This window comes from Diospyros lotus, chromosome 1 (assembly GCF_014633365.1).
Source record: "Diospyros lotus cultivar Yz01 chromosome 1, ASM1463336v1, whole genome shotgun sequence".
NCBI lineage: Eukaryota > Viridiplantae > Streptophyta > Magnoliopsida > Ericales > Ebenaceae > Diospyros > Diospyros lotus.
In genome coordinates, this window is record NC_068338.1 from 54359452 (window position 1) to 54381132 (window position 21681).

General features: G+C 35.7%; 1 protein-coding gene across 1 annotated transcript in view; it reads right to left on the reverse strand.

Moving 5' to 3' along the window:
- LOC127801777 (myosin-11-like) overlaps nucleotides 1-16346 on the reverse strand; it is a 35178-nt gene extending 18832 nt beyond the window's left edge. Inside the window, exons 1-25 of the mRNA XM_052337180.1 lie at nucleotides 15815-16346; nucleotides 13829-13957; nucleotides 12766-12909; nucleotides 12524-12669; nucleotides 12274-12430; nucleotides 12092-12150; nucleotides 11648-11807; nucleotides 11391-11540; nucleotides 11165-11301; nucleotides 10925-11071; nucleotides 10713-10814; nucleotides 10538-10595; nucleotides 10354-10455; nucleotides 9125-9162; nucleotides 7711-7837; nucleotides 7455-7625; nucleotides 7088-7219; nucleotides 6893-7002; nucleotides 6708-6768; nucleotides 6255-6432; nucleotides 5808-6013; nucleotides 5610-5729; nucleotides 5204-5302; nucleotides 4740-4961; nucleotides 4376-4515 (exon numbers count right to left, since the gene is read on the reverse strand). Of these exons, the coding sequence (XP_052193140.1) occupies nucleotides 4376-4515; nucleotides 4740-4961; nucleotides 5204-5302; nucleotides 5610-5729; nucleotides 5808-6013; nucleotides 6255-6432; nucleotides 6708-6768; nucleotides 6893-7002; nucleotides 7088-7219; nucleotides 7455-7625; nucleotides 7711-7837; nucleotides 9125-9162; nucleotides 10354-10455; nucleotides 10538-10595; nucleotides 10713-10814; nucleotides 10925-11071; nucleotides 11165-11301; nucleotides 11391-11540; nucleotides 11648-11807; nucleotides 12092-12150; nucleotides 12274-12430; nucleotides 12524-12669; nucleotides 12766-12909; nucleotides 13829-13957; nucleotides 15815-15817 (3098 nt within the window). The 5' untranslated portion in view covers nucleotides 15818-16346. The remainder of the gene's footprint in view (nucleotides 1-4375; nucleotides 4516-4739; nucleotides 4962-5203; nucleotides 5303-5609; nucleotides 5730-5807; nucleotides 6014-6254; nucleotides 6433-6707; nucleotides 6769-6892; nucleotides 7003-7087; nucleotides 7220-7454; nucleotides 7626-7710; nucleotides 7838-9124; nucleotides 9163-10353; nucleotides 10456-10537; nucleotides 10596-10712; nucleotides 10815-10924; nucleotides 11072-11164; nucleotides 11302-11390; nucleotides 11541-11647; nucleotides 11808-12091; nucleotides 12151-12273; nucleotides 12431-12523; nucleotides 12670-12765; nucleotides 12910-13828; nucleotides 13958-15814) is intronic.
- Between the last annotated feature and the right edge of the window lie 5335 nt (nucleotides 16347-21681).

Below are 21681 nucleotides of genomic sequence, written 5' to 3' on the forward strand. Positions count from 1 at the left end.
CAGATTTACCCCTATGTCACGCGCCCTCACGTGCCAAGCGCGTGTCTGCACGTGGAAGATGGCGCGTGCAAGCCACGCGTCGATCGTCTTCCGCAAATCCGGCCGCCGCCGACTCCTCTGATGCCAGATCTGATTCCACCCCCTTAAAGCCCTTGCTTAGTCAATCTCAGTGGCACCTTTGGTGTAACACCCCGCCTTCCCGGGGCGATACGTAACGTAAGATTCCGGGGATAAAATTTTTTCCAAATAAAACCCATCACAAAAAAATCGTTCCCCGAAAATCCCGTTACACCTTCTCAGTATATCAATTATGAACCATCAATAAACTAAGACAGGTTCACCAACTCAAATGCGGAAGCTAGATCGAAACCTTAATAGGTCATAATCGAATCCACTTTATTTATAATATAAAGTTGCACCAACGTTTACATGACGTCCTCAAAATAAACAACATAACTAAAAGGACATAATATAAAATATCCTCAAACCGCCGTCACTCATCGGCAATTCCCTTTCCCTTTGCACCGCTGCTTTCACCTGGAACGTTTGAATATTCCAAGAACATAGTCCAAATTAGATGATGAATCATCTAAGTGAGAGTTCAAAACACATTTTTCATGAATGAATGCAAGACATGAAATAAACCAATACACCCGGTAAGCCCTAGCCCAAGAGAATCCCACGCGCTTAACCCTACCACGGGAAAAGAGTAATCTCTCTAAAAGCTATGCCACCATACCGACTCGACGACACGATGCGTTTCTAGCTTAAGAGGGGCAAGCCAACGCATCTCTTCAGATTACGCTTCCACTCTAAGCATCCAGGAACCACCATACAATCCCAACTCCAAAATTTCACATGGACCACCTAGTCATCCTAGTGCCACTTCCCTGGCCAAACGGCCTGGCACGGAAACCAAGGCAGCTATCCTGACATGCACACCAGCATCAGATACTCTTATTATTCCGTCTCGCCCTTGGAGAATTACGGCTATACTATCCAGACAACATCCTAGGCTGACATCCCACATGAATAACACAGTATGGACCACCTAGTCGTTCTAGTGCAACTTCCCTGACCAAATGGTCTGGCACAAAAACCAAGGCAGCTATCCTGACATGCACACCAACATCAGATACTCCTATTATTCCGTCACGCCCTTGGAGAATTATGGCTACACTATCCAAACAACATTTTAGGTTGACATTCCATACGTACACACAAAACTTAAGACAATGCCGCATGTCACAATTCCAAGCATCATATAAACAACAATTTATAATATGCAATGCACAAGTTTAAAACGTTTAGGGACGAACCTCCCTCTTAAAACCAACCGTCACCGGTTATCATTTGCATGCAACAAAACCATTTTGCATGAAGTTACAACACATTTAGATAGAACAAACACCAAGTTTTTAGGGTAGAAACACCCGCAGTAAATCAAGTTTTGGGGCGAACACTCACAAGTCAAAACCAACTTTTGGGATAGAACCACTCACCTCGACGTATTCAAATTGCCTCGATCCTCATGCATAGCCTCGTTTTGCGTGCCAAATCACAAACACTTGAATTTATTCTCAACCTCAAGCCAAGATATTCCCTAAACACCATATTTAATTAAGGGAGCATCAAAATCCATTTTCCTCAATTTTTCCATAATTTTCTCTATTTTCTCCCAATTTTCACCTTGATAATTCCAAAATAATTATTTCCTCAACCATTTTCACAAATATTTCAACATGATAAATTCTAAAATAAATCAATAAAAATTATGGAAATAAAATTACCAAAAAGCCCTTGCTCATGCGCTCAGCGTGTGTGTGAGAGTGAAGGCTGGCGCGTGAAGCCATGCGCCACCGTCTGATGGTTGCTCCGATGGCCACGAAAGTGATACCCCCTTGAAGCCCACGTCCAGTCGATCACGATGGTGCAATTTTTAGGCTGAAACAACACCGAAAAGCCCTCCAAAAGGCCAGTTGCAGGTCTGGCGAGGCGGACCGCTTTGAATCTTCGGCTGAGCTTCAAATGGCCTTCAAACGAACACCAAAATACTCCAAATGCTCGAGAAACCTTCCTTGATGCCTCGAGACCAATAGCCCTTTATCAAAGCTCCCAAAATCGCACCAAAACGCGGCCAATTTCTTTTGCTAAGTTTCGGCCGAAACCCTTGCTATTTATAGCGAAAATTCGGCCAATCAGCGGCCATGGATTGGCTTACAAGAAACCTTAGGCCGTATACGACCTTCCCCAAGCTAGCCTCGGCCGTCTCATTGTCAAAAATAGCCTCCACGTGCGGCGGCAGTGCGGCGGCCGAAATTCCATTACGCGTTCACACTTTGAGGTTTTGCTTAATTGCACTTTGGCCCCCCTGATTTCTTCAATGACTTTTCTGCCCTTTTCATGATACCCCCGACCTATCTAACTATATCACTAAGGCCCACAAGATTAGCACTCTTCATTTGATCCTCGAAACTCCCAAAAAATTCTCGTTTGAACCTCTCTCGGGTAAATTTAAAAAATTACACTTAGGCCCGGCTAGTCAATTTGACCTTAAATCCATTCGTTTCAACCCGAAATCTCTTAAGGGTTGTTCTACACATAAAATATTGGTCCTTGACACACTTCGTTGACTTTTCAGATATCTCCTACATTGATTCGATTTTCTCAACTCGGTCGACAACTATACCAAAAACTGTTCCCAATCTTACTTCTTTTGATTCCTAAAATCATAACTTGTATTACTCGTCCTTAATATACCATTTTCCTTAATCATCTAGGGTCCGGGGTACTCTCTTCATCTAATTCGGTCATCTAAAGTTGTGTTAGTGTACCCTATAGCCTCATTTTTTCGAAAATTCCATTTATGCCCTTCATTAAATACCATTTATAACTTCAAGAAATTCCGGGGTATTACATTTGGATGCTCGAAATGTCACCGGAAAGAGCCCCAAATGGCCGATTGCAGGTCCGGCCTTGGCGTCCGCCTCGCGTCTCCGGCCAAGCTTCGAATAGCTTCCAAACCGACGCCAAATGCTTCCAAATGCACCAAAATCCTTCCTCTTGATGCAAGGATCAAAAGCCCCTTAACCAATCCCTTAAAAACACACCAAAACACGGCCAATTTGCTGCCAAAAATGTCGAAACCCTCGGCCCATTTTATAGCAAAATCCGGCCATCCTTTGGCCAATCACCGACCAAGGCTTGGCCTACAAGAAACCCCACACCGTATATGATCTCCCCCGAGCCCTACCTAGGCCATCCCATTGCCGAAAAATAGCTCCATGTGTGGCGGCAGTGCGACGACCGTTTTTTGCAGGTTTCACACCTAGGTTTTGCTTAATTGCACTTCAACCCCCTAGTTTCTTCCAATCTCAGTTTACCCCTTTCCTTGAGGCCCCTGATCTTTCTAACAATACCACTAAGGTCCACAAGTTTTGTACTCTTCATTTCATCCTCGAAATTTCTAAAAAATTATCCTTTTGACCTCCCTTGGGCAAAATTAAAAAATTATACTTTGGCCCGGTTGATCGTTTTGACCCTAATTCCCTTCGTTTCAACCCGAAATCTCTCAAGGTTGTTTCATATATAAAATCTAGGTCCTCAAGACTCTCCCTTGACCTTCCGGATGTTCCCTACGTCGATTCAGTTTTCTCAAACTATTCCACAGCTGTACCAAAAAACTGTTCCCAATCCAACTTCTTATGACACCTAAAATTATGCCTCGAATCACTCGTCAGTACTATTCCATTTTTCTTATCTAAGGTCCGGGGTACTCCCTTCGGTCGATTCAGTCGCTTAAAACTGCAATAGTGTACCTTGTAGTCTCCTTCTTTCGAAAATTCTGTTTATACCTTTCATAGAATACTGTTTATAACCTCGAGAATTTCCCGGGTATTACACATTCTCCCTTCTAATTCTCCTACTCGGTCCATCAAGTTAACCATCAGGATCGGTGATACTCTGATACCAAATTGATGAGAGCCAAAAAAGAAAATTCCAGTAGCTCTATTCAATTCACCAACTCAACTCGATTATAAGAAGAAAACTGGGCGTCCGAGAGGCCCTTAACTCTCCCTTAGACTCAATACAAGAATCATGTCTACCTTCCCCAACTTCTTCCCCCTCTACATATTCTTCCCCCCCCCCCTCCCCCTCCTTCTCAACAGAAATCTATTACGCACTTGGTTGACTGTTATGCCAACCATCCAATTTACACCCTTACCCCTGCCCCCTGTCCTTTGGACCTTCTTTGATAAGTCAAGTAAATCGGGGACCTATCATATACTAAAGAAATAATTAGAAAATGTGTCAGACAATGGATATTTGTTGACAAGATAATCACTAGTAGATACATTTTTAGTAATTATACTACCTGCTCAAAGATTCCTGGAGAAGTTGAGCTCTTTTTTCTGTTTCTTCCAACTTTCCTCGTCTCTCCTCACTGATTTCTTCAGATTCAGAATATTTCCTTCCCAACTCACCTGATTTTTCTTTTTCCAACTGCAACAAGGCCTGAGGGTAAAGAAACAGAGGTTGTAATTAGACAAATTATGTACTTTTCACAAGCTGCATGAAGGTCCCTAGGTATCTTCATTAAACTAATTAATCCTTTCCAAAATCAGATTCTTCAAGTGTTGAGAGTCTGACAGCAGGTAAAATTCTACTTTTATGATGAAATATATACCCAAAAATAGAAAAGGAAGCCAAGTCAGTGGTAGCAGGTCAGAACATGTTACCTTTAGACTGTTGATCTCTTCTGTAAGTGATTCAATTTTTTTGGTATCTTCTACAAAAACTTGGGTTTCCTTAATGATTGGAGGTGCTTCTTCAATAGCCTTTCTTGCAGCTTCTCGTTCCTTGATGAGCAATGCATTTGTTTCATCAATTTTGCTTTTCATAGCTTGCAAAGAATTCTGCAGTTTTATTATCTCTTGTGCCTTTGCTTCTTCCAAGTCAGTCTGCAAGCAAAAATTGCAAACTGCAGCATGAAGATGCATATGACAAAGAAGATAAACTAGGATTTCCAGATGTTAAAGGATCAAGAAAGTCATTCAATGATGTTAAGTAGAAAAATTCTTGTAGATCAACATGATGACAACTGATAAACATTCTACCTGAATGGATAATAAGATAGTACACTCAAATATGATAACCACTAATTTCTACACAAATGATGTCTACATTTACAGCATGATATTACCCTTAAACGTTTTTCTAATTGTAGACGCCATGTGAGTTCTTCCACATGTTTTTCAAGCTTATCCTTTGCTTCTTTAAGTGCACCTGTTTCCCTTGCAGCCTGCAGAGAGATTAGCAAACAGTTCAATTATTATCCAAAAAAGTTGGTGAAGATTCATATATAATGAAAAAAATACCAGCGCACAATTCAATTTAGATATGATACAATGCCTATCAGGAAAAGAAAGGTTTTAAGGAAATTTTGTAATCTTGCATGCCCCTTCAATTTCATCTGAACAGTCAAACTGCATTCTTGTATAATGGAGGCTAAAATTAATACAAAGAATAATCCTATAAGATGGAGTAACAGCTTATGATGCACAAATTGTTTTCAATTTCAATGCAAGAAAATCAACATCAAGACTGACCATTTTGAGCTTCCTTAACTCTCTCCTGGCAATTATTCCCCTCCACCTGCATTGTGTAACCATTGCTCCTTTTCTGAGCTTTATATAGTGGGAAGAAATTCTATGACAACGCCACCGGGCCTAACAATGGAAACATATATTTGAGAGCTACTTATTTAAAAATGGATCTTTTGAATTGCAAGACATCATGGTTGTAACCTGTATAATAATTGCTGCTTTTGTTTGCTTTCTAAATCTCAATTTTTTACGAGCATCTGAGGCACGTAAACCTGTTTGCAGCACAACTACTGAGATTTGCAGCCTTTTATAGGCCTTTCTGGCCACATACCTACGTATGCTCTTCTCAATTCTCAAAGCAGCTGCTTCTCTTCTCAAACTCTCACGAAGCTTGCAAGCAAGTCTTCCTAATGGCCATCCCAAGAACAAATGAAACAGAAATCAGCAGGTTGAATGCTCAAGTAATCAACAGGTGGATTTTGTGTTCAGCAACCAAAATATATAAAGGAGAAGATAACATAACCTTTATTTCAATTAATATGAGATGTAGTTTGACACTAAGATCTGATGACTCCTATACTGCCAGAAAATGGCAGTACAAGCAGTAACAAAGGCAACCAAAAACTTCAGGATTTTTGGATGGCTCACCTCTCAACAGAGACTGAATGTAAATAGCTGCTTTCCTCAATGTTATGAACTGTTCTCTAGCATTGTGAGTCCTTATACGCCGTTGAATTGTTTTTGCTGCATTACTAAGTACCTCTGCTCTCCTTGCATCTAATTCAGCCATCTGGCCAGCTCTTAGGAAAACCTTTGTTTTACCTATCTGCACAATCATCAGGTATTTCCAAAAAATAATGGTCAACTTGTCAGATGACTCTGTAAGCTAAAAGATAAATTTCTTCATGCTTTACTTTATCTTAAGAGCATGGTGAGCTACATGTTTGAAATATTTGAAGTGTAGTTTGTGTAAATTGGCTGCTATTAGTAAACAATTGTATCAGCATCCATGAGCTTTTGAAATAGCTGGATGAGACAACACTAGGTATATTAATGATTAGAAGCAGTTATAGAAATCAACAATGGAACTCCTAATAGTACCTGGAACCCTTTAAGCCCTTTCTTCTCAAGAATCTTTTGGCACACAACTTTTTCATCAACGCTGATCAGAAATACATTGGGTTCAGAAAGAAAGAAAAAAGGGAAATAAATTGATTCAGCAGAAGAAGGCTAACAACTTGATGCCTTCACCTATGATGCAGTACAAGAGTAAAGAGGGCACTTACTTCCTTTCCAAAAACTCTGGTGCAAGAAGTCCAAATCTGTTTATGAATTCAAAGAAAGGTCGACGAGTAGGGTAGCCAGCACAACTAATTCTGATTGCTTCCAGGACACCCTATTAAAGAATATTTATAGTAAATAACTTAGCAAAATTGTAACGGCTAGCAAAAACTCATATATGATATATCAAGTACACTTACACCACATCGTAATTGTTGCATGACATTGGCATTCTCAAATACAGTAGGTTTCAGAAGATTATTTGGCTTTATACATCTAATGTAGTGAGGCTGTGTAGCATTTAGTGTCTCCATTAATTGCTGTAGTTGTAGCTGCATCATTCAATCAAGAAGCATTAACTGTGAACTTTCTGCTCATGATGGATTATACACATTATCAATTTCTCAGGAGTGAAAAAAGGCAGCCAACTGCATCTTGAGATTGACATGAAGCAATACATGATGCATCAAATTCAACAAAAAGAATAAAAAAAAAATAAGTATCATGTTAGCTACTTCTATTTTCCCTGATCCAAACACAATATGTTGCTGAATAGAAAATGAATACCTTGAAACGAGAACCAATTGAAGAAAATTTTGAAGATTTGGTAGTTTCTTCAGGTATTGGAGGAAAAAGGCCTGCCACAAAGGTGCATCTTGAAGCACCCAACAAGTCTTGATGTTCGGGAACCACGTAGTCTTTGTTTTTGTCTAAAAATTGGTCTGATTGGTATTGAACCTGGGAATTATGGGATAACAGAAACATCCAACTGTTGAAAAAGACCCATGGTACACAGGAGTGCTGCATTGGTAACCAAACATACCTCTCCAGCATAATGTGAAATTACAAAATCTGTACGAGATAGTTTTGGCTTGACAAAGCGCTTGTGACCTTTAAATGTCTGGTATAGCTTGTTTGAAAACGTTTCATGTGTTGACTTCGGAAACATACTGAAAATACAATAGGCATATAGGACCATTGAGTAAGAATAATCAGTACTTTAAATGGGAATTAAATAGAAACTTTTAGTATGAGATTTCTAAAGAGTTCAAAATTACAAATTTCCTAAAAATGTGACCAAAAGGATATCACATGTCTTAATCCCACTAGGTGGGGTCGGCTACATGAATTCTAGGCCTTCAACTATCTCTATCCATGGCCATATCATCTATAATGCCATTATATCCTATGTCATATCTAAGAATTTCCAAACAGGTTTTAGACTTCCTCCCCATTTTTTTGCTAAAAATTTCCTCTGTTTGGACCACCTACCTCATAGGTGGTTCTATTAGTCTTTTTCTTACATGTCCAGTCCATCTTAATCATGAATTTCACGTCTTATCTTCAATAGATGTCATTCTAGCCTTATTATATATGATCTCATTTCTTGTTTTAATTTTTCTTGTGCGCCATAAATCTACCCTAACATTCTCATCTCATCTATGCTCATATTTTGCATTTTTTGATGCTTTGCCCAACATTCTAAGACATACAAAAAAGATTATCTCAGTTGAAAAATAAGATTAATGGAAGTTTTACACAATGTTTGCAGAGAGAGAGAATGAAGAAGAGCTGTTGGTTTTTCCTCCAACTCTACACCCCATATTTATAATATAATTTAAATTAGGAAAGATTACATAGCAAACAATTACATAACAAAATTGCAGCTATCAATTTCCACAAGATTGTAGCTATCAATAACTCCAGATTTATGGCTATCAACAGTCTTAGCCATTTGATAAAACTTTCCTTTTAGCTTTAAAGGGATTTAACAATTGCATAAAATGTTGGACAAACTTCTCCATTTTAACCATCTTGCCTTGATTCTACGAGTAAAAATCTCCCTTTCTTTTTGAATAATTAGTCTTTTTTCTTTCTTTTTTTTTTTTTTTTTGGTCGAATGCAGGATAACTTCATTTTCAGATCTCCATCACAACATCATCTACACTTCTCTTTTTACTGAACTTACATTCCACATACTCAGTTTTTGACATACATAATAAAACCTTTGAATTCTAAGGTGTTTCTGTATAATTAAGTTCATTATTCATGCATTCTTTTGTCTCATCCATCAAGCCTATATCGTCTGCAAACAAATACACCGGTCACTTCTTCCATGATAAAGGAAGATGAAGTAAAAAATAGAAAAATATTCTAAGCATTTCTAAAGGACCATGAAAATATATTTGATAATGAAACAACAAAATATAAGGAAAATAAAGTGAAGAATGTTATACCAGGCTTCATCAAGAAGAGCAACTATTCCACCTGGTTTCTGCAAAAAGGAATCAGAAGCTGTATGATCATGATGGAACACTAATTATGAAGTCCATTTTCCTGTGAATCTACCATAAAGAGAATTCAGGGAATACAAACTGCTCTATATGTAATTTATTAAGTTACATTTTAGGATAACTCACAATGACCTATACCATCCATTCTCTTTTGATTGGATCATTAAAAGGATAAAAAATTTCTAGGCAAACACATGTACATCTATCTAATATAAGATATAATCTTAGAAGTTGCATGCTTTGAACCTTCGACTGCTAAAAGCCTTCAAGTGTTGGGCTGATAGCACAATTCATAGACAATGAAATGTAAACAAAGTGAAATAAATTAGAAGAGTATCTGAACAAAGAAAAGGTAGAAGAAGTAGAATCTCAGGATGCTTGATAAGCACCGTTGGCCCTTTCACAACAACTTAAGCTTCCAGAACAAACAGTAACTTAAAATGGTATCAAGCTTTTAGGACAAATAGTGACTTTACATGGTGTCAGAATTTTGGAACCAAGAATCATGGGTTCAAGTCTTGTTATATGTATTTGTTCCTAAATTTGTTGTTCGTTATGTACTCTTATTCTGTGCGTGTTAATACAAGTTAAGTTTAGTCCATCCACATACAACCATGTGCAGGAGAACGTTAAAAACTTCATATACATTATTGACCGCAACATATGAACTAACACTTTCAAAACAAGTAACAAAGTTTTTGAACCCAGTGGATGTAATGCTTGCACAAAATTCTAGTCACATTACAAGTACATGTTAGCAGGTCAGCTGGTGAGCAAGTACCCTGGTCATGCCTTTTGGTTCTTAAAAAGGCAAAGATTACAAAGCCATGATAGATACAAGGTTCAACAGATACATGCCAATACATTGAAGCTCTTAAACTGCCCATAATAGTATAACTAAAAGGATTGGCAACAAGAGCTGTTAACCCAAATGACAAGAAGGTACGAACCAGTATTATCCATGTTAACACCTACCCTATAAATTTCAAAAGCATGAATGAAAAGAATCACCTAACCATGAACGTTCTCACAAATAAATCCAATATCAACCTAAAACAGTCACGACCAAAGTATATAAGTGACCCCATAATTTCTGCAAGTGTTTTGGTGTGCATTAAATAGCCATGATACACCAAAGCAGGAGTTATTAATGGAAAGGGCATTGGAGTGACCTTTTCAATAAGATCTAAGACATCTTGGTTATCAATAAATTCAATGTAGCTCCAATTAATTGCCTCTTTTGTGTATTCTTCTTGCTCCATCTTGAATACATGCTGGAAGTCATCAACTGGACACTTAGTTGCAAGCCAGAGATATAACTAAGATTTAAAATGGTTGCTGTGACCCAAAAACTACCTGATTAAAATGTTGCTGCAGCTTTTCATTTGTGAAATTAATGCAGAACTGCTCAAAACTGTATGACATAATAAGCTGAAATCAAGACTTGAGAATTACAACTCACCTGACCTGTCTTCCAAATTACTACTAGATAGATAATTAATCTTTTATAGGTTCATCAACTAAATGCTACCTGTTATGCTTAAAGCTTTCAAAACCATAGATGTCAAGGACACCAATTATAGATTTTGAATTTGGATCTTGGCCAATTGATATGTTGATTTTGTCAACCAACCTGCATAGGATAAAACGCCCTAAGATTTAGTTTTTCTGTTAGCAAATGGATTTTCCACTCAATAAAATGACGAAGTCTAACAAAATTACAGCCAAAATCCAGCTCCTTACCAATCAAATAGTCGTGAATATATTGTCTTAGCCAAACCATCCCTGCTAACTGCTGCACTAAGAGGATCAAGACTTCGCTTTATAACTTCTTCAGGGGTGATCATCACACGTTTACACAATGCATCTTCCAAGCCCAGAGGATCGCACCTAAGTTAAAGATAAACCACCAGTTTACCACCATTTGGGAGGAAATTTATTACCAATGAACTCTGAGGATTATATCTGGAAACTGTTTCATACATGAGAAGTTCTGCTGCTGTTTTAAGATGGAATTTGGACTTGTCATCTTTTGGAACTGATGAATCAATTTCCTTTCCCTTAGAAAAATCAATGTTCCCAAGGTGAAGAATTGCAGCAATAACTCTGAAAATTGCTTCCTGAGAGAGAGAGAGAGAGAGAGACCTTCCTAATTATGCTATTATTTAGTTGACAAGATGAAATTAGTACAATTAGGCAACCGATGTACCTGTTCCTTTTCACTTATTCCAACAATATCCATAGCTCTCCTAGTGGCAAGATATTCATGAGCGTCACTCACATCAACCAGCTCATAGCAATTTGATTGGTTAAGATAATGAAAACTTTTGGGGTTTCCCAACTTATACTTCTCAATTACCTGGCAGCACAAATTATTTAGAACATGTTAGGAAAAAACTTATTCAAATTACGAACCAAAAGAAATTGCAGATAACTCAGTTACAGCTGCAATTGCAGATGAAAGACCTCCTGTGGTGCTGCACAAAGAAGGTAGAAGCAGTGGTAGTTCCGTTCAGGATGAGAAATCTGGCAAACACGAGATCTCTCTAGAAGATAAGTCCTAATGGCTGCTCCTGATATTCTTCCTTGCTTATCAAACTGGATCTCAACAAATTTACCGAAACGGCTGCACTATCAAAATTTGGAAGAACATCAATGTCACAATAATTTGGCAATTAAATTGTAATGTGTAATAATTATTTGCGGGTCATAATTCGACAGAAAACTTTTTTCCCTTCCACTGCAAAAGATATTCACCATATATACTGTGTTGTCTTTACATGGACTCAATAACAAATTGCAGTGGGCAAAAAAGTGGAAATGAGTCAAAGCATTTTAGACCAAAAGTAAGTTATTTGGATATAAAAGGTACAGAAAACATTTGAAATGCATACCACACGAGAGGCTCACCTGGAATTGTTATTTCTAACAGTCTTAGCATTGCCAAAGGCTTCAAGAACTGGATTGGACTGCCATCAAATAAGTCAATGCAAAAAACTCTATGAGATCTCATTTAACAAGACAGATGCAGTAGGAGATGATAGAGTACTCAAAACATATTTAAATAAACTAAGAAACATCATCATTCATACTTCAAGAACTTGTTGTTCAACTGTGCGTCCTTCTGTAGCTTTTCGGCCACCCAAAAAGGCAAGGTATTGCATAAGCATCTTTGTGGTCTCAGTTTTGCCTGCTCCACTTTCACCACTGACAAGAATGGAATTGCTTTTGCCTTCATTAATCATTGCCCTGTTCCGGCACGTACATCAAATTACTATATAAAAGGCACTTAGAAAAGAGTAAGACAGTAATAGCTAAGCACAAAATAGAACGAGGGATCACCTGTAAGCAACATCAGCAACTGCAAAGACATGAGGACTTAATTCTCCAAGAGGTGCTCCCTTGTATTGTTCCATCATGTGAGCATGATAAAGATGAGGCAATTTTTGGAATGGATTGATAGCAATAAGAATATTTCCTGTGTATGTCTGTCATTATAACTATCATTAACATATGCATATAGAAGTGGAAACTAAAAAAAAGTGACCAAAGTATACTTTTGGTTTGTGATATCGAGAGCATACATATATTTCATTGAGTTCATATCTGACTTTCAAATTCTGCAGGACTCCAGGCTCATGCAAATAAGATAACTTTGTCATGTCATCAACTCCACCAGGAGGAGCTTCCATATCCTTCGGATATATTCTTGACAACTTTGCAACAATCTGATCAATAAGCCAGAGATACGAGTTTCAGAAATTTCTATTAATATAGACAAAGAATTAAGGAGAAGAAGAGAGTGACTTAAGATCCACCATTTGTCAAAGTGGTTCTCCTATACCTCTGGAAATGTATGATGTTATGAATTTCTGAAACACATCCAGAGAAAAACAAGGACTGCCGAAAAATAGTTTAGGGAGCGAAACGCAGAACGGATTACATTATAGAAAACAAAAAGGATATAATTACTTAGTTCGGACTTGGGAAAACCTGCCATATTTGTTAACCTTGTTCCGAAGTTTATTCAGAATACGTCAGAGGTTGCTCTTGCAGCTTAGAGAGAGAGAGAGAGAGAGATGAAGTATTATGTTTTCATTGTGGTGTCTGGGTGTGCGGGTGTGTGCAACTTTAAGTGAAGCTTCTTTAGTTGGAAAGCGCTTTCAGAAAATTTAGGCACATGATTAGAAGAAAACCTTTATCAGCAACATAGAGAACGGAAAAAATCTGGAGGGACTAATGAGAATATAGGAGAAACTTTTAACTAAAACGAGACCCAATGATCAAGAACACAAAATTGAATAGTGCTGCAACTGAGTATGAAGTGGAAATAGAAGTACTAACAAATATAGTTAAATGAGAATTGAAAAGGCTCAACAAATTATAGAGGATGTAACTCTTAACATTTAATGCTTTGAGAAATTACAAAATAAAATGTAAGCAATTATATTAAACAACAGGACAAATAAAACGAGAATCGTTGTGTGTTTGACAACAAAATCCATAGAACAATTAAGCCGAACCGAAGCCTTTTGATTTATGTAAAAAAGTAGCAAAATCAATAGGGTGCGCAAGTTTTAAAGAAAAATGTCGCTTGAGATATTAAAAATGTAAAAACTGACTTTCCACCATGGGTAATCCACTTACCTTCTTCCCATTGCTAGTTTCAATCTCAGCTTCTGTCCCATTGATTTTTACTACCTGTCCATCAATCCAAGCTAATGCTGGATCTGCAACCCAGACATGAGAACCAGCACTAATATTTACTGGAGTGCCCTGCAGCAGTTAAGGGTTGATGGAATGTTAAACCATGAAATTCTTGCACAAGAAAATACTTTAAAGATGCAAACCCAGACATAAAATATATGAACAAGTGAAATTTCACAGCTGAAATAGCAATTTTTTTTATTTATATAATCATGTCACAATTGTCGAGACAAATCAATTGGAGGTGATTAGATAGGTTCAAGTAGAGAAGAGTAACTCTCTTTAACATACACACTCCTTATGGGCTACTGGGCTTAGATGAATCCTTGAGAGGGTGCCATTGCTTTTTCCATTTTCCTGCGGGAGAGGCTTCAACTATCTTCAAAAAGCATTTGCATGCCTTTAAACCTCAAGAGTTAATTTCATTATTTTCCAACAATTATAAGGAGCTCAGGCAACACTTTCTTCTCTATTTTACCACAAAATCAAGTTATTTAGAGATATTCCACCTTATATATTAACAATTCAAGTTCAAAAAAAAAAAAAAAAAGAAGCTATTTTAGCAGAGGGGAAGACGACACATATTACATGACTCCAGGATCATCTGATGATCTCATAAAAAGAAATCCTCTCCATTTCAACTGAATTTCCCAACATCAACTTCTTGAACCTGATATTTTCCAATGTGTTTCAGGGCCACTTGTCATATTTTCTACACAGTTTCCATTTACAGCTGCATTCCATTTCTTGAAATTTATTCAACCTTCATAATCAGCATAGAAAAATAATGTTGACAGAACCATCAAGATATTTGAGCTGTTCAATACTCCTACTTTCATAAATAAAATATGAAAAGTTTTACGCACAAGTTTCACAAAAGTACTGATATGAATTATGATGTCCACTTGATAGCTTCTTTTTCATTATGAACTCAAGGGGTAACAGTATAACCTTCACATTTATCAAACATGTTCAACAAAGACAACACTAAAGATGCCTTAAAGTTTTGCTATTGCCATGGGCATTGGGAAATGAAGAGATTCTAGCTGATGTTGTGGGTTCCTGGCAGCATCTCCAAATTTCTGACATACAGATTAAGTCTTCTAATAGCATAACACTGGTTCTGGCAACTTGTTCCCTCATGCCCCCCAAAAAGAAGGAACAATTAAAAGAAGGAGAAACTGGAAATAAATAGATAACGAAAAAGAAGTGATTAAAGGGGGTACCTTATTGAGATTCAAGGTAAGCTTTCATGAAACCAATTGCCTGTCAGTGCAGACTTAGCTTCTGTTGTCATACTAACTACAGTGAGTTTATCGATGCTATAACCTTCTTAGCCTGTTTATATATGAACCAGTTTAAATCTTGCATTCCTACTAAGGACTTCGGCCAGTAATTATAATTTGGCATTATTAGCTAGAAAAAATTTCAGATGACCAGCTTGTTGCTTCATTTAAAGTAGAAGCAAATTCTTACATTTGAGATTGCATTTGAGTATATATTAGTGTTCTGCTGAAATTGAAGGATGCTAATGTTTTTGCTACTTATGAGAAGGACAGCTACTAAATTTAACCAGCCTCTTTTAGAAGATTTTCATTAACGCAACATTTATTAATAATCACTGATCGATTATATAAAGGTATGGTGCCAAAGATAGTATAAGCATATGTTGAAACATAAAAGAAAGCAACTAAGACAAGTGCTACCATGTGCAAAAACTTGAGAGATACAGAACATTGTTTCACAAGTTAAGACGATTCTGAGGCGAAGACGATGTTATAAGAAAAAAGAGAGCACTGGTATTAAGCAACAAAAATAAATGAAAGAAACAGAATTTGTATTGAAATAGATATATAGATATGTATACATATATACTATATATATACACGCGCACATGGTATTTAATACATTGTTCACAATACATACCATTTGCAGCTTCCAACCCAAGCTTCGGCCAAGTATAGAGAAACCCTAATTCTATATGCCAGCATTCAGCTGCCTAGCATAGAGCCGATCCATACCATGCAACAGGTAGAGCGCCCCAGAAATTAGACGTTTCTGACCGTACCACCAAAGAATGACCAGAAGTCCAGAGAGAGTTTCTTGCAAGAAAAGGGCATTTTTCGATGGAAAAATCGAGAAAATTGAAAAATTGGAGTTGGAAAGAAAGGAAAAGAAGATCTGCAAGACTTTGGCTTGCCCTGAATTGTCTCGGGCTCTTGGCATGGTGTCGTTTGGGGTGTTTGTGGGACTGACATTGCGCAGGAGGCCCTCAAACTTCGGCTCCGTCGATTTCGGTCTCTCTCTCTCTCTCCCCCTCTGTACATAACATACATACATACATGTAGATGGAGCAGTATTTGCATCTCCGATCTGATGATGTCCATTACTCCCTCCCTCTCTCTCTCTCTCTTCTCTCTCTCCCCAAAACGCCCACCATATTGTTTGGACATGCATGGCTACCACCCTCGCCATGCCTGCCTGGGCTTCTTTCTTGGGTCTCAATAATATATAAATAGGCACAAATTTTGTTCTAAATAGATAATAGTGATATTTGAATTATATTTTTTTTATAAATATTGTTAGTATTAATTTTTAATTTTTTTAGAATAAATTTTTTCTTAGAATATATTATAGATTTTGTTAGCTTTGTAAATTAGTGTGAAATATTTTTGTTGTTTTATTCTTGTTGTTTGATATTTTTTTGTACAATATATACTTTTTAAAATTTCAGTATTGTAGTTGGATGATTTATTTGGTTATTTTTTTTTTTTTTGTAAGATTTGAATTGGGTTTGTAAAAATAAATAGTATACTTTCAATTTGAAAAAAGATTTTAATAGACATAAAATGAACCTAGGACTGTTATAGTTATGTGTGTGTGTGTTTTTTTACAATTAATTTTTAGTATAGTACCATTTGTTATTTTAGTTATGCCCTATTCAATAGTAAGTGTATATGTATAATTAAGGTATGACTATTGACATACCTTTTTGTTGATAAATGTTAAAGTTTAAATATCATCAGTAATAAAAAATACCATATATTTTTGTTACTCACTATGAACATTTGAACAATTACAAAAGATAAAAATAAGATACGAACCCTAACACCGTAAGTAATCTACTAATTGAATTGAAAATTTAATTTTAGGTAAGAATTCTAAAAGAGATACGGATTGTATTAATATGTAACCTATGTGCAAGTACTTTGGCTTCATAATATATGATATTTGACTTTACTGCATTTTAATTAGCAAAAGTTCATCCAATGGTGTAAATGATATTTGCAAATTCATGAGCTAGTAGATATTAACTTGAAAAAGACTCGAGATTAACTCAGTTCAAATTCAATTTTAAAATTATTAAAAAAGTTTTCTTTGAGTTATTGAGTTGAGCCAAATTGACTTCTAACTTTTGGAGTATTTTATTGAGTCGAGCTCGAGATCTAGAAATAAAACTCGAGTGTAGTTTTGAACTTGGTAATTGTGTTGAGCTTTAGTCTTGCATTGTGTTGACTTGACTCAGGTTGATTATAACCATAATTTCATATTTTTTAAAAAAAAATAACCCAAAAAACTATCACATGTTTATATATTTAGACCCGTACAAATAATACAACTGTTATAATGTCTGACTTATTTTGTAAATCGTCACTGCTAAGGTATCACTATTGCCAATATATCTAACATTCTAACTACACATAGGTTTTTCGTCATAAAAGTTTAAAAGTTTTAAGAAATAATAGACGACTAACAAAAAAATTTAAATAATGATTTGTAATGGAAGAGTATCCAGTTCAGTGTATTTATTAAAAATACTTAATAAAACTTGCAATTAAACTGAATTTGTAGTCACATGTCATTAAATTACAAAATATTTCTCATAAAAGTTATAATACTTTATCTTATATGATATCTAATCAAAGTAGATTAGTTTTCTCTTTTTGTTTTTGTTCTGTTGATATTTGAAATTTTCAAGTGATGCTAGAAATTCTATAATTTTTTTAATTGAAAATTAATTTTGTAAGTAACCATTTTTATTAAGAAAAATGAGTTTAATAAATAAAGAAAATAATTATCTCAAACTTTTTAAGTTCTTGAAAATTAGATCTTTTGCTTTCTTTGACTTGCAACCGATGGTTAGTAATTTACATTTTAAAATAAATGATTCATATCATAAGTTTTTTGTAAAATCTTAAAGAAAGCATATTGATATATTTTTTACTTGGAAGTTGAAGTTTGATTTTAGTTTTTCATATGGTTCTTAAATTTTAAAGACGTGTAGTTTCTCAATCCTTCCTTTAAATTATAATGATTGACTTTTATTTTGAACAAAAAAAAATTTTCTGATAAGTTTTGAATTTGTACTAACAAAGTTAACTCTGTGAACCTAATCTGTTTAGAAGTTTATTAGTAGATATGTCTAGTAATCTTTATACTACTTTATTAAAGAGCACAAATGTTGTATCTCTAGTGTTGTCAGTCACTCTAAAATGTATTTTGTATTTGAAATGTCATGACTAGTTTATTTTATTATTAATTTTATTTCAAAAAATAGTTTAATAAAAAATTAGCTTAATTTCTTTTTTCTTTTTACTTGATCAATGGATATTTGCATTTTTTATTGCACCCAATACATATGTATGCACTATTATTGTAATACCCAACAAATTTTGGTGTATTTAAGTGTAATTTTTGTTGTGACAAAAGTGTAATTTTTCAAAGTTATTGGTAAAAATGTAATTTTTCCAAGTTATGGGGCCAAAATATAATTTTTTGAAACCAAAGGGCTTGAGGGCAAGGAACCAGAGTGAAAGAGGGAAAGAGTTGAAGGGCTAAAGTGAAAATTTCAATGTGAAACCTACAACTTGCAAACAACAGCATTGTGGCGGCTGGTAAAGAATGTCAAATTGACGTCTAGGAAGGAAGCGAGGCCATCATGGCCTAAGGTAAGGTCATTCGGCGCAAGAGGGCAACTAGATTGGCCAAAAAAATGGTCGAAATTGGCTATAAATAGGGGGTTCTTGGCTGGGAGTTTCACTAAGTTTTCAACCAATAAATTTGAGTTTTCGAGAAAAATTGGGAGAAACGGATAGAGGGCTTTTGTTCTCTAAGTTGAGGAGACCATTTCTGGAGAGTTTGAGAGATTTTGATGTTGTTTTGAAAGTGTTACGAAGTTTAATCAAAAAAATAGGTATTGTTGGAGTCAAGAATTAATTGGCCAAATCGAAGGTATTTTGGCTAGATTTTCGACCCACAAGTGATCCCATTGTGTTCAAGAGGAAGAATAAAGAAGAAAGAAGAAGAAAAACAAGGAAAACAATGTGAACCAATCGTCGGTTGGCGAGGAGTAGGCCGGAGAAAATGACCGGAGCTCAAATGCATGGGTGCAAGCGCATGAAGGTAAGATAAAATAGAAAAAAATAGGAAAAAAAGGAAAAAAAATAGAGAAAAATTATGAAAAATTACTTTTATTAATTTTTCTTAAAATTTTGTTAGAAAAATATCAGGGCACTAATCTCGAGGCAAGGCATGAATTTCAAGAAAGTTTAAACAGTTAGATCGAAGTGAGTGATTTACCTTGAAAATTTATACGTGAAATGATTTACCTAAATTAAGCATGAATTTCACGAGAGTTGCCAAAATAAATGCAATTTATGTATATCTTGTCATATCTGTGCATGTTATATTATATCGGTAATTGTGATATTACATTTGGCATGAAATTATTGACATATTGATAATTGTATCATCCATGTTGACCATGGTGGGATGGGATATTGCTCTAGGAGAATGACCTAAATTTTCCTAAGTGAGTTTTGCCGGAATGACCATAGAAGTATCATGTGCCGTGTGTGATTGCCGGTAGAGATGTTAAAAGGGCCGGGCCGGCCCTTTTACTAAAAGGGCCGGGCCGAGCCCGAGCCCTTTTGCCATTGATAGGGCCCGGCCCGGCCCACGGCCCCCCTACAAAGGGGCCGGGCCGGGCCAGCCCGTGGGCTAAAGGGCCGGGCCGGGCCCAGTGGGCCCGACCCTTTTTTTTTTTTCTATTTTTTAAATAATTTTTTTAAAAATAATACATATAATATATACATATATAAATATCAAAATAATACATATATAAAAATCATTTTTTTCTTTTAAAAATATTTTTCATCTTAATTCTTAAGTTTTAAATATTATTTCATCATTTTATATTTCAAAATTCTATATGCCTTATAAATTTTTTTGTGAATTGATATGAAAAATAATAAATTGATGGTTATTATTTATATATATTGTGAAATTAAATTTTTTAGTATCCAATATCAATAATTATTAAAGAATAACAAAATAAAAAAAAATGAGTAAGGGCCTAAATGATTGGCCCATAAGGGCCTCATGGGCTCGGCCCAAAAGGGCCCAACGGGCCACGGGTCGGGCTGGGCCGGGTCGTGGGCCCAATTTCTTTGGCCCGGCCCGGCCCATTTTGAACAATAACGGGTCGGGCGGCCCGCGGGCCGCCCGACCCTTTTGACACCTCTAATTGCCGGGATGACTGTTGAGGATTCCGTGCAGAGGCTAAAATGCTAACAAAAATCTACTCTAGAATGTCGGTTGATTCATGTCCATGCATTATACATTCATGAAAATTATTTTAAACCCTCATTTAGAAGATTAATATTTTAATTTGGACTTTGCTCTTGGAATATTCAACATTCCAGGTGAAATGAGCAATAAGAAAGGAAAGAAAATTGTTGAAATGTGATTGTACCGGTAGTTATATAATTAATAGTGTTACACTAGTGTTAGAACAAGTTGTGAGAATCTTAATAATAAGTGGCATGTTCCAACTATTTATATGTTAATTTGTCTATTGGATTTTTATGGTTATTGCAAACAATATTGTGCGATTTGATTTCTTTTACAATTACAATGTCCCATTAGGTTTTGATTCTATTTTCACAAATATTTAATTTACCATTCCTTAACTTATTATTTGGAATGCTAAATATATATGTTTAGGAATTTTTAAATATTGTATTTTTGAGAATTTCGAGATGGTGTTGCAAAAAATATATATATTAAAAAAACCCCAAAATAGTGACACGCCTTGGGAGGACGGGTTTGTTACAAGTATTGAGCATCAACTTCTTACTACAAATATTGTATGAAATATAACACCAGTAAAAAAGTGTTTCAACATCCGTTACTTTTGCTTGGACTATGAAGGTTGAAGGTATGTTCTTGATAATAAAAATAATAATAAAATTAGAATTATTTTAAATGGTATTTTGAATCCTAGCAATTAAGTAGTCTATTTCATTTACCAATTTAAAACATTATATTCAATAATTTTTTTACATGTTCTTCACTAGTCTATTCTATCATCAAAACTTCTAAAATTGTCTTTTTGTTAGTGAGCATTTGCTCCTCTAATGGAACTTGGAGGTTCTTCTTGTAACACCACACTTTCTCGGATATGTTATAATTTAAGAAATTTGGGATATATTTCTTTTCCTTAAAAACAATCTCAACACCATACTAATTCCCAAACTTTCTCATTTACCTACCTAGCATGAGAATCATCATACAACATAAATGCTAGGCTAGGTATTTACTAATAGTGGAAGCATGAATCGAACCTAAGCATACATCGAATCATATTAAAATTATATGATCGTTTCAAACATAATCCATAATATAAGACTATTCATCAACAGAACATAAGTTTTTCAACATGACTTGAAACATAACATAACCATGACATATTCAGTTCTTCACGAAAAAGAAAAATACAGAGAAACATCTTA